The 15578-nt window shown below is 53.5% G+C and overlaps 1 protein-coding gene across 4 annotated transcripts; it reads right to left on the minus strand.

The window, feature by feature from the left end:
* Positions 1 to 415: 415 nt before the first annotated feature.
* On the minus strand, positions 416 to 15291 carry TXLNA (taxilin alpha). 4 transcript variants are annotated; one of them, XM_025856347.2, is made up of 11 exons: positions 15173 to 15291; positions 14420 to 14629; positions 13220 to 13558; positions 11441 to 11532; positions 8907 to 9077; positions 7404 to 7598; positions 6653 to 6772; positions 6344 to 6418; positions 5543 to 5635; positions 5041 to 5136; positions 416 to 3915 (listed from the first exon to the last, which is right to left on the minus strand). In XM_025856347.2, exons 2-11 carry the CDS (start codon positions 14595 to 14597, stop codon positions 3589 to 3591), a joined length of 1686 nt encoding a protein of 561 aa, XP_025712132.1. In that variant the 5' UTR covers positions 14598 to 14629; positions 15173 to 15291; the 3' UTR covers positions 416 to 3588. The 4 variants fall into 4 exon arrangements, 3 of the variants coding, with proteins under 3 accessions (XP_025712132.1, XP_025712131.1, XP_073759114.1); XM_025856346.2 differs by having other exon boundaries at positions 15133 to 15276; XR_012381313.1 differs by lacking the exon at positions 416 to 3915 and adding an exon at positions 6170 to 6196 and having other exon boundaries at positions 15133 to 15276.
* Between the last annotated feature and the right edge of the window lie 287 nt (positions 15292 to 15578).

The following is a 15578-nucleotide window of genomic DNA, read 5'->3' on the forward strand; positions in this document are numbered from 1 at the left end:
CTGCTTGTGTTCCCTCTCTTGCTGTCAAATAAATAAAATCTTTAAAAAAAAAGGTTTCTGAGAGAAAGAGAGCAAGCATAACCGACCGAGCCCCCTGGGCGCCCTACAGGGAGCGCTCAAAAAAAAAGTATCTTTTCTTCATCACTATCCTGACCCTTCATGGGGCAGGGGCAACTTTTCATTGAATGAAAGAAAGCTGATGCTTCTATGTATCTGAGCATCTTGCCAAATGTGCCCCGGGCTCTGCTCAGGCAGCTCAAGTGAATTTGCCTGTGGTGACCTGGCAGGCAGGCGGCACTCTGGAAGATGCACGATATGGCACAGCCAAAGGCTCTGCAACAGATCCAGACAAGTCAGCGATGGCTAGGTGGATCCAGAAGCACCAAATGACCACAAAGGTCAGGAGAGAAACAAGTAAGGCAACAGACTCTTTATTTAACGTGGTTTAAAATACATCAAAATCAAGTCCCTGGCTGTTGTGAATACCAAAAGGAGACCAAAAAAGGCTGTCAGCACAGCTTTAAAACAAATCTGGGTGGCCAGGTCGGGCCATATGGGAAGCAGTTACAGGGACAGAAGGCAGCACCCCTCCCCCAGGCAGGTGCCCGGCTGTCCCTGGGGCGGCCGCCTCTGCGCTGCTCAGGTGGGAGGCCTGGGGCAGCAGCTGGAGAATCAGCTCAGTAGGCTTTGGCCTCCCCCACAGCCACCAGGGCAGTTCCACTGGCCTCTCGGTCGGCCCTCAGCAGGGCCACTGAAATGGGAGCGGAGATAACCATCTTTACAGACAGAACATCCTCTTACAGAAAGTGCCTGAGCTCAGCCCATGGTCCAAAAACCTCATGGAAAACAAATGAAAGCTAAGTGCTGCCGATACCTCTCGGGAACCTGGTGTACATGAGGCTCTCAGCCCAGCAAGGTCCGGGGCACACATTACGTCAGCAGGGCCAAGGGCTCTGGGCGGTGAGCCTCACCGGCAATGGTCCCCTGGAGGAAACGCTAGCAACCTAAGAATCCAACACAGCTCTTGGTCCTAAAACTGAGGTCATGTGCTCGGGCCCTGCCCTAGTGAGGAAGATACTGGCCTTCATCCAGATAGGCCACCTTCCCTGCGTCTGGCCCGGGCTCATGGCTGGCAAGGGCGGCCCCAGGTACCTGGGCGGACTTTGGAAAGCAGAACAAGCAGAACAGCTGTAGTGATTAGTGTGATTTGGTCAATGGAGAGAAGAGGGAGAGGGACAGTGGGAGCCTTAACTGTAGCTGGCCTGTACGCCTAGACACGGCTAGAGCTGAGGGCAAAGGTTCTACTTGCCCAGGGCCTGGATTTTGGATGCAGGAAGCCTGGCTGGGGCCACCTTGCTCACTGCAGCCCCACGGTAACTAGACTGGCTCTCTAGGGGCGGCTATGCCGTGGTCCCCCACACCACCACCCCGGGCTCCCACAGCCGTCCCCCTCAACCCCACGGGCTCTACGAGGTAGCTGAAGCAAGCAAGGCAATCGTGTGGGCTACTGCAGGCCTCCTGCTCTTGAAACCGGGCAGGCAGAAGCTTGCCTCTTCCCTGCGCTTCCAGAGTGCAGCACAGCCTGTACGTGGTTGGCAGTTTGTGTGTGTCTCAGCCTGACACAAGGCCGGGGGGGGGGGGGGGGGGGGGAGGGCGGGGAGGGGAGGGGGGAAGAAGGCCTTATTGGGGAAGGACACGGCAGATCCAGGGACCATTCCAGATATAGCAATTTCAGAGGGCAAGATCTTAGGGAAACACTTGTTCACAGGAGAGCAGGAGCTCAGCCAGGGATGGCAAATAGGTCTCAACACTCCTCCTGGCTGCCAGGGGGGTCCTGAGAGCAGGCTACAGCAGGGATTAGCGGGAAAGACTCCGAGGCCAAGCACTGCTTCCTGCCATGGGGGCAGAGGAAAAACGGTGTGCCGTTCCCGTGCCATCTCTGGTCTAAGTCGTTAACATGTTTCACGCGCACTTAGCACCCTTCATGAACCTGTTTATGTGAGGGACTGAAGTGAAAGGCATGGAGAGCGGGCTGGTTGTTGAAGACGAACAGACCTGCAGGATAATGAACTAGCTTCAAGGAAATCCAGCAAGAAACCAAAGCTCCACCATCCTGTGCCTGTAGGTCCACAGCTCCCTCAGCTACACTGCAGCCGAGGCCTGGCTAGAGGCGGGTGTAGGACCTCAAGCCCACCAGAGCCCAGCTTCCCAACCCGTGCCTCATTCAGTTGTTCCAGAAAATTGCTCTGTACAGACTGATGAATATGCAACTGGCAAAACTTTCAGTCTAGAGCAGCAAGTACTGGGGGAGTGTGGGGGCACCAGACCCAAGTATCTGCAGCCGTCCTGCGGATTTCTGAGGCTCATCAACTGTCAAGTCTCACTCTGTCCCTCAGCTGTCAGACAAGAGCTAGGGGCTTCCACACAGGAACTGAGATATCAAGGACATACTTCAGCTTATTCTTTAGGCAATGGGACCAGGGCAAATCTCAAGGATTGCACATTAACGGTGGGGTTAGAAGCAGAAACAGACTCCTAAAAGCCAAGGGGACAGTTGGGCACGGGGCCCAGCAACTGCCACATGGAGACAGCGGTGATGGGCATCAGCAGTGGCCTCCCAGGACTGAAACACATAGGCAAGCTTGTGGCAAAACCATCAGATGCCCTTCTCTTCCTCCTAACCGCAATCTGATTTCACCAACAGGAAAGCTCAGCACCAACGTGGCAAAGATACCAGGTGGGGTGTTGAGGGTGGGGGGCACTGGAGGCCAACTGCGCCAGCAACCCCTCCTTCTTCCTCAGATCAATACACACACTGTCATGTGCAAAACAAAAACAAAAAACAGAAACCTTCAGAAAGCATCCTTTGGGTGATGTCTTGTCAATCATTTGTGCAGGCTAGAGAGGCACCTGTGAATGATAAGGCTACTGAAAAGCATCGCCGGCCTGGTCCTGGCATCACCTGAGGGCTCCCTAACCGTGTACCAGCCCACAGCAACTTTCTCCAGGTCCCCCGTCCAAAGCAGGACAGCAGCTGGATCCCCAGCTCTGCAGGCCCTGCCCAGGGACCCCCTTCTCCAGGTTAAGAGAAGCAAAGGAGCTTCCAGGGGAGCTAGGAAAGCCAGAGCTGCCCAAGCCCTGCTAACGAGGGAAACACAGTCAAGGCCTGAGTGTGTCATTTGTCACAAACCCTGAAGGGCAGGAAGGGGGGGGATCTGAGCCTCAAGTCAGACAGGGGAATGCTCAAGTCACTTGTCCTGCCAGCTCACTGTGACAGCAGTTACAGATGGCAGCTCCTCTTTAAGACTCTTCAGCTCACAGAAGAGCCAGTGACTTCACCCGTGCACACCCCCACCTCCAGTGCAAGCCCATGTTCCACTTAGATATAGAAATGTAGGAGGCCTTGCACATATGCCATACGTATGGAAAACTGACCCACAAAATCCAGAACTGCAAAGTGTCAGATGTCAGCCAGGTCGGAGCACCCTGGGCCTCAGCACTGGACTGCCTAGCGGTGGGAGCCTTGCCTGGGCCAGGCCTGGCTGGGCTGCTTGCTCCGTTCCCAGCACGCCCCCCGTGCCAGGTTCCCTAGGCGGTGGTGGAGGTGGACTCCTGGGGCCCTGCTTGGCCGGGCATTTCTGTGCTCGCTGCTCCAGGGCAGCAAAGAGCTTCTGTGACCCTCGGGGAGCTCGGTGACTGGGCCCCAGGACCCTCACAACCCTGATCCCTGGAGGCGGTTGCAGCCTCTGGTCTTCGCTCAGGGCCGCCATCAGGGAGGGAGCCCTGGCCACCAGCACTCAGGTCCTGTACCCTTTTGTTCAGGTCGTTGCGCTCTGTCTGCAGCGCCCGGCACAGCTTCTCCAGCCGCTGGATTTTCACCTGTAGGCCCTCCAGCTCTTTGTCCCGGAGTGTTTTCTAGGGAGAGAAATGGGGCCTCAGTGCCACACCATCAAGCCCCCACCCCACAGAGTCACGTGGTAGAAAACATTCACACTTGAATGATACTGGGAGCAGACCAGAGCCAAGAGCTGGTCCCTTCCTAGTGAAACAGCCCTGGTGTGTGCCAAGACATGGCTGCTGGTAGGGGGGCAGTGTGGCACCGAGAAGGGGCGTGGCTTGAAGACAACTTATTTCTCCACTTATCTGCCAGATAACACAAAGTAGGACCTTTTTCTTATCTGTTAAAATGGCCTACTGGGGTGCCTGGATGGCTCAATCGGTTAAGCGTCCGACTCTTGATTTCGGCTCAGGTCATGATCTCAGGGTCGCAAGATGGAGCCCCACGTCAGGTTCTGTGCTCAGCAAGGAGCCTGCCTGAGATTCTCTCCTCTCCCCAACCCTATGCCTCTCCCCTCTGCTCACACATGCACCTGCACACACGCTTTCTCTCAAACAAATATATTTCTTAAGGTTTTATTTATTTGAGAGTGCATGCACATGTACACAAGGGCGGGGAGGGGCTGAGGGGCAGAGAGACAAGCCGACTCCCCACTGAATGGGGAGCTCAACTTGGGGTGATCCCAGGACCCTGAGATCATGACCTAAGCCGAAGTCAGATGTCAGATGCTTTACCAACTGAGCCACCCAGGTGCCCCTAGATAGATAAATCTTTAAAAAAAAAAAAAAAAGGCTAACATCAACTCAAAGATCTTGAGAAGGTTCAATGAACTGCCATTACCTAAAACATTTAGGAAGGTCTAGTATATAGTAGCTACTCTAGCAATTAGTTCCTCTCTTTTCCATCTCAAACCATGAAATCAAATTAGCTGAGCTACTCTGCATATGAACTGTGTGCACCATTGATACTCCTTGGTTTTTCGGTTCCTGTATTTCTTTCTTCCATCTGTTCTCTTTGCTTCTACTGCAGACCTACCACTGGGCTCACCATCTCCCAGTTGGCAGTGCCTTTGGACAGACAGACACGTAAGTCCCAGTGCCATCTCAGGCCACCTGCATGACTTACTGGTAGGATGCAGAGGAAAGGGCCCAACACTCAAAAACTGCCCTCCCCCCTCCAGCTGCAGAGCACACGCAGCCCACCTCCTCAGCCATCTCAAGCAGGGCCTTGTTGCTGCTTTCCCACCGGGACCGGTACATGGTGGTTTCTTTCTCCAGCTTCTTGATCTTCTTGGTCATCTGGGTTATGGGACAGAAAGAAGGAAACTGTCAGGGGGCGAGACCATCTGTGCATCTGTCATCTGTGCATCTGTATGTCCAAGGTGGGGAACAGTCCTAAGAGGACAAGGTATTACGGGCACAGTGCCTTTGGTGCCACCTTGGGACATCTCAAGGTAAATGCCGCCGCCACCACCACCAAGGAATGACAAGGCTGCCCCTTCTCCAGGACAACCTGGAGGACGCACGTATCAGTGATGCTTCCTCGAGAGGTGGGGAAAGGCTCGGATCTCTCCTTACAGCCCACCCTTGGTATCAATCACACTGTTACTGTAAACAGCTCCCCAGGAGGCACCCCAGGGGCTGGGGCTTCTGGAAGACAGGCCCAGTGTGCCCCTGCAGCCACACCCAGCCTGGACACTGTTACCTTCTCCATCTCCTGTTTGAATGTGGTGAACACCTCACTGCTTTTGGAAAGAGTGTTCTGGAATTCCTCAAACTTCTCTGTGTATAGGGCCAGCTGGGTGAGAAAGAAGCCGAGATAAGATTAGGCTTCTCTGGAGGGCACTTCTGGTTAACACAGACCCAACCTTGGACCTCGGACCCAACAATTCTATTGAGATACCATTTTTCTTTTCTTTTTTTAAACGATTTTACTTATTTGACAGAGCGAGAGAGCATAGGCAGGGGGAGTGGTGGAGGGAGAGGGAGAAGCATGCTCCCCACCGAGCAGGGAGTCGGACTTGGGGCTCGATCCCAGCACCCTGGGATCACAACCTGAGCTGAAGGCAGACACTTAACCGACTGAGCCACTCAGGCACTTGAGATACCATTTTTCTTTAAAACAAAACAAAAACTATGTATTTGGAAGGACAGAATCCAAAATGTTAAGCCTAGAAAGCAGGATTTGGGGTGACATATTTTGCCTCTATGTATGTTTTCAAACTTTTCTTCTGAAATTAAGTACAATTAATGTAATTAAAAACAACCGCTCCGTCCCTGCCTCCTCAAAAGCAGCACACTTCCAACTAGGAACGAAGTCCTTCAAGCTCACCTAGCCACCTGGTCACCACCACAGGTGCTGGGCGGGTCCAGAGAGAACAAAGGCTCAGCAAGGTCACACAGCAGTCAAGGTGGTCCTAGAACGAGGGTCTCATTTCCCTCCCCCAGGATGGGGCCCAGTGAGGGGACCTCAAGAGGCACAGGATCAGGACCCACTCTGTCTCACCTGCTGCTTCAGGTGGGTCTCCTGCTGCTTCATCAGCTCGCACATCCTCTGGGACTCCACTGCCTCTTTGAGGAGCTATTTCCAAGACAGGACCCCAGATCCTATCAGAAGCCCCTAGGGGCTGTTTGGTCTTTTTTAGCCATATGCCCCAGGACCCACTGAAGCTTCCTGCTCTCTGACTGCTGTCTGAGGAAGCAACGTCCTGGTCTGGCCAGGCGGCAACCTCTCCCTGACAAAACTGACTATGTGCTGAGCCAGAATCCAACCTGCCTCCTCCCAGACTCCCCACCCTCAGGGCCCAAGCCTCACAAAATCCTTCTCCCGCTGGTGCCTCTCCTCTGCCTCTTTCAGCATCTCTTGGGCCTGCTGGAGCTTGGCATCCACCAGCTGCTGCTGCAGGTCCTTGTGTTTGAAGACTTTGTCGATATGCTGCAGGAAAGCATGGTGGGAGGGCCACCTGTCAGCAGCTCCCTTTCTGAGGGAGGCGTGGCGGCTACAGAGACGTTCCATCTGCAGAGACCAGGGTCCCCTGCCCAGCCTCCCATCTCACTCTGACACGCTGGACTCCTCATGTTCCACAGCACTTGGGCCCCTCGTCCCTGGGAGGTCTACTTCCCAATCTCACCTTGTTTCTCTCCAGTCAGTCCTGGGTGGGCAGAGGGATGAAATCAGCTCCCAGGAAGTCAAGTAATAAATACATTCAAACCTCCGGCCCCAGGTCACTCCGCTGGGCTAACCACCCTCACTTTTGTAGCCCGACTCCCTTGTAAATGGGAAGAAAGGACAAAAACGACACCTCCACCAACACAACAGCTTAGCTCCGTTGGCAAAGATCTGCCCCATCTATAGACCCAGACTAGATGTGCGAATTCCAAGGCACTCCTAACTGCCGGAGGGGCCCTGGGGGCCGGGAGCATGTGAGACAGCAAGAGGCGGTGGACTCAGTGTGGCTTCAAAGATCAAAGCAGCTGAGGAAAGGCACGTGGGGACGTCACCTACGTTCCTAATAGGAAAGGAAAGATGGCCTGGAGGTGGGTGGTGGCTGTGCAGGACTCCTTACCTCCTCCCGGAGCTCGTACTGCTCGATCAGCTTCTTGAGCCTCTCTGCCAGCTCCATGTTCTCCTGGCGCAGCTTGGAGTTACGCTCATTGTGCTGTTCCATCTGCAGCTGAATGTCGTTCAGCGTCACCTGGAAGTGTGAGGTCACCTCCTTGCGTTTCTCCTCTTCCTCCCGGGCCCGCTGCACGCCTTCTTCCTGGGCAGAGAAGTCAGCGCCAGCTCCATCAGCCACAGCTCCCCAGCCAGCCATGGTCTGTACTGACAACCCTCTCTGCTCTCAGAGTGAGGAGCGGCCAGGTTCCAAGATGTCCTGCGATGGGGCTCCCAATGGACCCCTCTATCGTGACAGCAAGGGAGAGGTTCTCTCCCTAGAATGATGCAGGCATTCTAGAGGAACCTGGATCTCCCAAAGCCCATTCTTCCAGACCTCAGGTTAAGTAGACTTGCTTCTGCACTTTCATTTCTCACCTCTCACCCCCACTCCTGACAGTAGTACCCAGGGCTGGCAAGACTGTGCAGAATTAGGCATGCACACACTATTGGTGGGAAGGCAATCTGGCAAAATCTATTAAAATTTACAATGTGCACAATCCTTGACCCAAACATTTCACTTCTGAGGTTTATCTTGTGGAGAAATTGTATACAATGAGCCACGGATATATACATAACTAGAACTTCCACTGTAGCTCTATGTATGTAGTAGTGTAAACTTAGAACGCAATTCCTTAACTGGGGCACTGATAAAATACCGTATATGCATACAACAATGCTGTCAAACAGAATGAGACAGCCCTAAATAAACTGAGAAAGAGAGCTACGCACTCACTCTGGGAAGCGAGAAGACCGAAGGGGATGTGAAACGATACACGTACGACCGCTCCGTTTATATAGAACCCCACGCGGGAGCGCGTACAGACGCAGGCAAGTCTGCAGGCTGTACTTGAACTCGTGTTTAAGTAGGTGGACTTCCCAGTGGTTTCTGATGGACACTGGGGTTGAGGAGGGTGGGCAACTGTCACTTTTAATCTGCTAGACTTTCGTCACCTCTGAATCTCTCATACCAAGTTTAAAGTTGAAATGCTGTCAAACTAAAAATGAGCAAAATACATTGCAAAATACCATATATTTGCTGATCCAAATTTGTAAGAAATAGACAAAGGATCCAGAGTCATAGCAGTGACTGGGCTTTAACCAGACTGACCCCACCCCCGGAGAAGCGGGACGAAAAGTCCCAGCATTCCAGACCGACCAAGGCTGGGAGAGGAGCTGCCTGCCAGCAAACTGGACAATACGGAAGGCCTGCCTCCCGGGCTCCCTCAGCACCTCAGCCTTCATTTACCGGACACGAGTATGGGTCAAGGGGTTCTAAGAAGCTGCCGCTAAGGTAGGGGCGTTACCGGGGACACCGATGTCTCTGGGGAAAGCCCGTGCTACTTTTTAAGGGGGAAAGCCCACCGAAGAAGAGTGGAAGTCAAGGGAAGGCGAGTCTCAGGGGCCGGCCCACCTTGAGTGAGCGGTTGTGACGCTGGAGCTCACGGCACAGGCTCTCCAGCTTGCTGCGGGCCAGGACGGCCTTGCTGTGCTCCCCACGCAGGTGGTCCTTCTCCTGCAGCAGCTGGCTCTGCTTCTTCTGCAGCAGCTTCATCTGCTTCTGGGAGTTCCGGTGCTCCTCCAGCTGAGGACAGGCAAGGCAAGCAAGTGCCGTGTGGGGCTCTTCCCCGGGGACCCAGGCCCTCTCCCGACTCCAGTTAACGGTTCCAGCTGGACACCGTGCAGGTGATTCGCACCTCTCCGACAACCCCGAGGGCCCCGTGGCAGGGATACAGAAACGGGCCCTCGGGAAAAGCAGGGCTGCAGAGGTTGCAGACCCCAGCTTCTCCCTGCTCTGACCAGAGACAAAGTTCTCAAGACTCTCACCTCTTGGGACACTCATGCCCTCAGATGAGACCCCCACCACCCCTTCTTGTACTCCACAGACCCCCGTCATTCCCTCTCACTGCTCCGAGACTCTGCACCATTTCTCTCCTCACTGTGATTGCTGTTATCATTTTGGCCTTTTCATTATGGACAGATCTGAACCTCCTCCTCAGACCCTGTCCTCCCCCCCAGAGCAGCTACCCTCCTGTGAGCCCATTCAACGCGGATACAGTGTGACTCAATTATGTAATGACAACTCTTCCAGTGGCCACATTAATATTTATTTAATCTAGTATCTACTATTATAATATTCAACCTGCAACCAATGTAAAAAATTTGCGTACTTTATTCTTCCCCTTTCCTCAGGTGTTTGAAATCCAATGTGTATCTTACGCTCGGAGCACACCCAAATCCAGACTTAGCCACATTTCAATTAGCTCGCGGTTCCTGTCCTGGACAGTGAGATCCAGGCTTTGTCATTACCCAGAAGCACATGCACCTCCATTATCTCATCCCAGGGCAGGACCACTATCACCTATCGTTCTAGTTCCTTCCCAATGCCTTTGGTCCCAGAAAGTCTACCATAGTGGACCTCCAACCCAATGACCCAATCATCCTTCCACTTTCCTTGAACTCTCCTTTAAATAATCACTGACCTTCTTACCTGTCCTTGATTTCTTATACCCTCAACTCTCTTGCCCCTTTGCCGTAGCAGAACTCCAACCCTGATACACCAGCCTTCTGATTCCTCTGCACCGCACTGAAGCAGCCTTGCCTGAAGAATCTCACTTGAAGTTCGCGACCACCCCTCTGGGGCAGAGCCTTGTCTGCCACGCGGCCCGACGATATTCCTTCCGTTAGTCCACAGAAGTGTTTCGTCGTCCTCCTTTTTCAACTCTCCTCCGCCCCAGCAACAACTAGCCTTCTCATCTCGCTGAGAATGGTAGCAACCAGAGGCACAGGGGCAGAAGCTCCACCTCTGCCCACCCACCTCCAGCTGCCTTCTCCTCCAGTCACCAGGACGCAGCCACGCTTCCTACCACAGCCCGCCCTCCCGCTCTGGCCCTCCCCTCCTCGTCTACTTGAGAGCATCACTCCAGTGACTCAGCTACTCCTCCCTTCAACAGTCCTTCCCTGGCTCGCTCTGAAGGGGTGGTATCTTTTTCGTATCCTGTCCTTTATTTGATCGTTATAATCACCCCACCAGGCAGGTGTGATTTTCCCAATTTTACAAATGAGAAAAATTCCCCATAGGAGAATTCCAGCTAATAAATGTGAATAAAGTGAAAGAAATTAAAAATAAGTAGTCAGGAAATGACCCCGGATGAACCCATTCATTCAAATTCTGATGGCAACCTAACAAGGGAGAAACCTGGGTGGCCCCACCTGAACCCGGCGGGCAAGCTTCCATCACTGAAAGTGGGAGGAGCACACTGTGTTTCTCTATAGAGTACCACTTATGAAGAGCTCTTATCAAAAGTGTTGAACTTGGATTGGATCAAGCTTCTAGAGCTAATTTCCACTTTATCTACAGGAACTAAGGAGATAAAGGAACAAATTAATTGCCACCACAAAGCGAGAAAGTGAGGCACCCTACAGGACAACCGATCTGCAATATGTCAATGTCATGAGAAAAAGGTTGGCAGTAAGATGAAGCCTGTTTTGGAGTAAAAGGAAAAACAGTTTTAAGGACCCAATGCATTAAATGGACCTCCTCTAGACCCTGATTTGATCAAACGGACATTTTAAACAAACAGGGAAAGATTCGGATTAGAGAATATCACATGACCAGCGCTAATTCTAAGTGTGAGGACGGCGCTGTGCATTTCCACATTTTGGGAAGACGCACACTGAGGCACACAGGTGTGAGATGATGTGCTATCTTGGACTGGGGCCAGAAGCCAGGGTTCTACCACTGGAACGTGAAGGGTCTCCTCTCACAGTCGGCCTGGAAGAGGCCAGCTGGGACTTGACTCCCCACTAACAGATGTGGAAAAGACTCAAGAGAGAGGCTGAACAGGAATTAAGCTACCCACTTGCCCCTGCACCCTCAACCCCATGCCAGGTGGCCTGCTGACTTTCCGAGACAGGGCGGGTGCAAGGAGAAGGGGGAGAACTGACCAGTTCGGCATACTTCTTGCACAGAGCTGCGAGCTTCTCCTCTGGGGTGCTCAGCGTGTTCAGTGTCTGCATCAGCAACGTGATCTCCTTCCCTGCAAAGCACAGGGAGCGAAAGCATGGACCCCTTTCTCTGGGGCTCTCCCCAGGCCCCCGCTTACACTCCTAGGCCTCGAGGCAGCCCTCCACCATTATACTTTATATTGTTTGTTGAACTGGCTGCCATCCCGTCAGACCGTGTGCTTCATGAGGGTGGCCGCTAACTCACTTCTGCCTATTCCTGTCACCCCAGTGCTGCCTGGTACTGTCCCTAGTGCCCATCTCAGAGGACGTGCTCAACAACCGCTTGACAGACAAATGACTGAGGCTATGTGGAGACTCCATGGTGAACACTGGGGGTGGGAGAAAAAAACTTGCCTGCTCTACCAGCAGGAGAAAAAAAGACATCCCACTGGCCAAGTGCTACTTGTCGACGCAGGGAAGGCCCTTCTGAAAAAGGATGGATGCAAAAAAGGAATAGGTCTCCTTGGGAACGACTAAACTCTTGTCAACAGAGGCAGCCAAACAGTGAACTTTTATTTGTTCCCTCCCAAACAGTGAACTTTAAAAAGAATGCATCTTCCAATATTTGATCCCAAGATTAAGGAACAACAAAAACAAAAAACCATCTTTCAATTAGGATGACAGGCAGAGAATGCGGAAGTAAGGACTAAGACATGGGTATATCACTTAACTTTGATTCTTTAACACTCACACTACCTGCTCCCCCATAACTTTCTCTCACTGTCTGTGCCTGAGTCAAGGGCTCTTCCTTCTGTCTCCCTGGAGGGCTGCTGTGCATAGCACAGCACCCAGCTCCTGAAGTGTAACCCCAAGAGGCCCAAAAGATCAGTGTGGAGACTGCAAGCATTGGCACACAGGTCAGATCCAACCCACACGTGGGTTTTGTTTGCCTCCTAGCATATTAGTTGCCAATTGTTAAAAATCCAGAGAGATTTCAAGTAACTCTGCATAAAAGGGGCAGGAAAAAAAAAAAAGAAAAGAAAAGGCTGGCTACACTTAGCTTGTAGTGTTACATGCTATCAGCATGCTGGGACCAGAGGGCAATCACCCCTTTGGATGAAATAGGCAACATATTGTCCTCATAGGATCCCCTGTCTAACTTGGCTTCTTTTTCTTTTTCTTTTTTTTGAAGATTTTATTTATTTATTTGACAGAGAGAGACACAGCGAGAGAGGACACAAGCAGGGGGAGTGGGAGAGGGAGAAGCAGGCTTCCCGCCGAGCAGGGAGCCCGATGCAGGGCTGGATCCCAAGACCCTGGGATTATGACCTGAGCTGAAGGCAGATGCTTAACGACTGAGCCACCCAGGCGCCCCTAACTTGGCTTATTTTTCAACCCTGGTCTAGTCCAAATCTTACTGTAGACAAGCGAAAACTAAGCACCAGAAAGGAAAAGGTCTTGCCCAAGTTCACAGAGCAGGTTAGAAATAGTGCTGGCTGACACAAGAGCCCACACAGGCCTCCTGCTCTCCATTTTCTCAAAGATGGAGCAGGGTAGATTTTGGTTCCCATCTACTCCCAAGGCCAGAAGCCCCTGTGCAGTGAACAACCTACATGCCTCTGTTCTATGGTCCGCAAGCCTGGCTTGGATCAAACTAATGTGACTTGCTGCTCTGGAAAGTAGTTTCCTCTGAATCCTGGCAGAGCAGGTTAGCCCAAGGAATGTCAGGTCCAAACTCCCCCGCCTCACCAGCCTCGCCAGTAGCTGCCCTCTGCTCACCCAGACCCTTGGCTTTCTTCTTCTCCTGGGGCCTTCGGTGATCTCGGTCTCCGACCTCGTCACTTGCCCGGATCTCATCTGTGCCCGGCTCCCCCTTGGAGGTCTCCTTCTCACCATTGACTACCGGGGTCTCTGGCTCAGGCTCCCCATTCCGCGAAGCATAGGTCCGGGGCTTGTCTGCATCTTCGGGTTCAGCAGGCTCACCCTGTGCCCCATCCTCACCTGGGCCCCCCTGATTGTTGTCCACACAGTATGTACTCAGGATGTCTTCCAACTGGCGGCTCAGCTCCTCAGAGACATCACGGAGGGCCCCAGACTGAGCAGTTTTGGCTTGTGCTCCTACAGCAGGGCAGGATGAGGGGCAGAATAAGAAACAAGATGGTTATTCCACTGGCTGGGATTTTTCAGGCCCAAACTTACTGGTTTGGGTTAAACGTTGCCTACCTTCTTTAAGCCTCAGTTTATTCACCTATAAAATGATATAATTATTTCCCATTACTGCCCACCGTGTCTGTTGTGAGTGTGAAAGAAATCAAGGAAATAAAGCAACCAGCACATAGAGATGGCATGTACCTGAAGCTCAACATCTAGTCCATCCCCCTTCTCCTCCCCACAAAAATTATTTCTGGCTATTAAAGTTCCAGGGGCGCCTGGGTGGCTCAGTTGGTTAAGCGGCTGCCTTCGGCTTAGGTCATGATCCCAGGGTCCTGGGATTGAGTCCTGCTCAGCGGGGAGCCTGCTTCTCCCTCTCCCTCTGCCTCCCTCTCTGCCTACTTGTGCTGTCAAACAAATAAATAAAATCTTAAAAAAAAAAAAGTTCCAGAAAGGCCTCCAATATGAAGAGCAGTTACCCACTGGTGAATGTGTGTGTGTGTGTGTGTGTGTGTGTGTGTGTGTGTGTAGTATTTATAACCTGGGCTGGCTGGTTGAATGTTTCATTTGATTGCCACCTGATTTAACCCTGTCAAAGCCTTCTCTCAAGACTTCTGTTCCCGTGCTTAGAGTGGGAGGCGATATCAACGTCCCCCCCACCTCGGGAAATGGGGATCTGGGGGTGACACAGACTCAGCGCGGTCGCCCTCTCATTCTACATTTCCTCCTTCCTGGGTAAACAGCGGCAGAGGCCTCCAACTCCAGAAGCTACCCTGGCGCACCACAAACTCCTCCCCCTGCCCGCTGGAAAGCAGAGCTGGCACACACCCTCAGTCTTCCCCGGAGCCTGGCTGGAGGAACCTTCGGCTTCTGTCGCAGGAGCCGGCTGGCTGGGCCGCCCCTGGGTTCCCTCTGGTCCTGCTTCCGCTTGCCCCGGGTTGGTTTTTGGGTTGGAAGTGTTGCCCGACTGCTTAGCAGCCCCATTCTTTTTGTCTTGGTTCTTCATTGTGGTTTGCAATGCTAGGCTGGGAGCAGATCCTATAGAAACAAGCACACTCGCTATTTTCCAGACTTCGAAATTCTTCACAGGTTGGAGCCAAAATCCCAATACCGGGTGCACAAAGCTTCTTAGCACACACTGGCTGGCTTTCACCGGAGGGAGCCAACGGTTCTGTCTCAGGCCGGTCAGGGAAGCACGGCGCGCCCAGGCAGGTTGTCGGGGCGCCGCTCCAGAAGTAGGGCAGGCGAGGCCTCCTTTTTCTCGAAGCCGCTTCCCGGCACTACACGGCCCCCTCACCACAGGCAGAGCGCGGGATAGGCTCAGGGCCGGAGACTGACGTGGCGGGACGCTCGATTCCCATCCCTCCCCCGGCCCCCCAGGCCCCACGTGGGTCCCCCCCCGCGCGCGCAGCCACCCACGCCCCGCGCGCCCCGCCCGCCCGCGCATGCGCACGGGCCCCAGCCCGGTCCCCCCGGCCCGCGCCCTTGCGCGGAATCGGCATGATTTCCCCCAGTGGCCGAGAACGTTCAGGCCCACAGACCTTCTGGTCGCCCAGTCCGCCCAGCCTCCGCGACACACACCTCACTGCCGACCTCCCGACAGCTTCGCCCGCTCTGGCCTCGCACCGGAAACCCTGGGTAACCGCTGCCGGCCGAGCCGCCTGCTCCTGCCGCAGCCAATCAATAGCCGGAGCTCTCGCGGGGCTTGCTGGGAAAGATGAAGCGAAGGCGGCCTCTGAGGCGGGTGAGTTGGGAAAGCGGGGGAGGGAAAGGACTACACCTCCCGCCATGCACCGGGGCTGACCCCCCCTCCCCCCCGCAACTCCCAAGGTGCAGTAGAAAGGACTTTAGTTCTGGGAGCCGGATGCCCAGGAGGTCTGAAAGGAGCTAGTCATTCTGCACAAATACTCGAGTCCATCTCGTTCCTGTCGTGAAGTTATAATTCAGGTCCAAAGCCCTGCGACTGGCTATTCTTTACTGCACACCC

Source organism: Callorhinus ursinus, unplaced genomic scaffold, assembly GCF_003265705.2.
Source record: "Callorhinus ursinus isolate GAN/ISIS: 27379988/994484 unplaced genomic scaffold, GSC_fseal_2.0 scaffold18, whole genome shotgun sequence".
Taxonomy (NCBI): domain Eukaryota; kingdom Metazoa; phylum Chordata; class Mammalia; order Carnivora; family Otariidae; genus Callorhinus; species Callorhinus ursinus.

Coding starts and splice junctions, on each gene's coding strand:
- TXLNA (XM_025856347.2), bottom strand. CDS start 14,597: ATGAAGAACCAAGACAAAAAGAATGGGGCTGCTAAGCAGTCGGGCAAC. Junction 13,559..14,419: donor GGCTCCGGGGAAGACTGAGG/GTGTGTGCCAGC, acceptor GCCCTGCTGTAG/GAGCACAAGCCAAAACTGCT. Junction 3,916..5,040: donor TGCTTGAGATGGCTGAGGAG/GTGGGCTGCGTG, acceptor TTCTCTCCCTAG/AAAACACTCCGGGACAAAGA.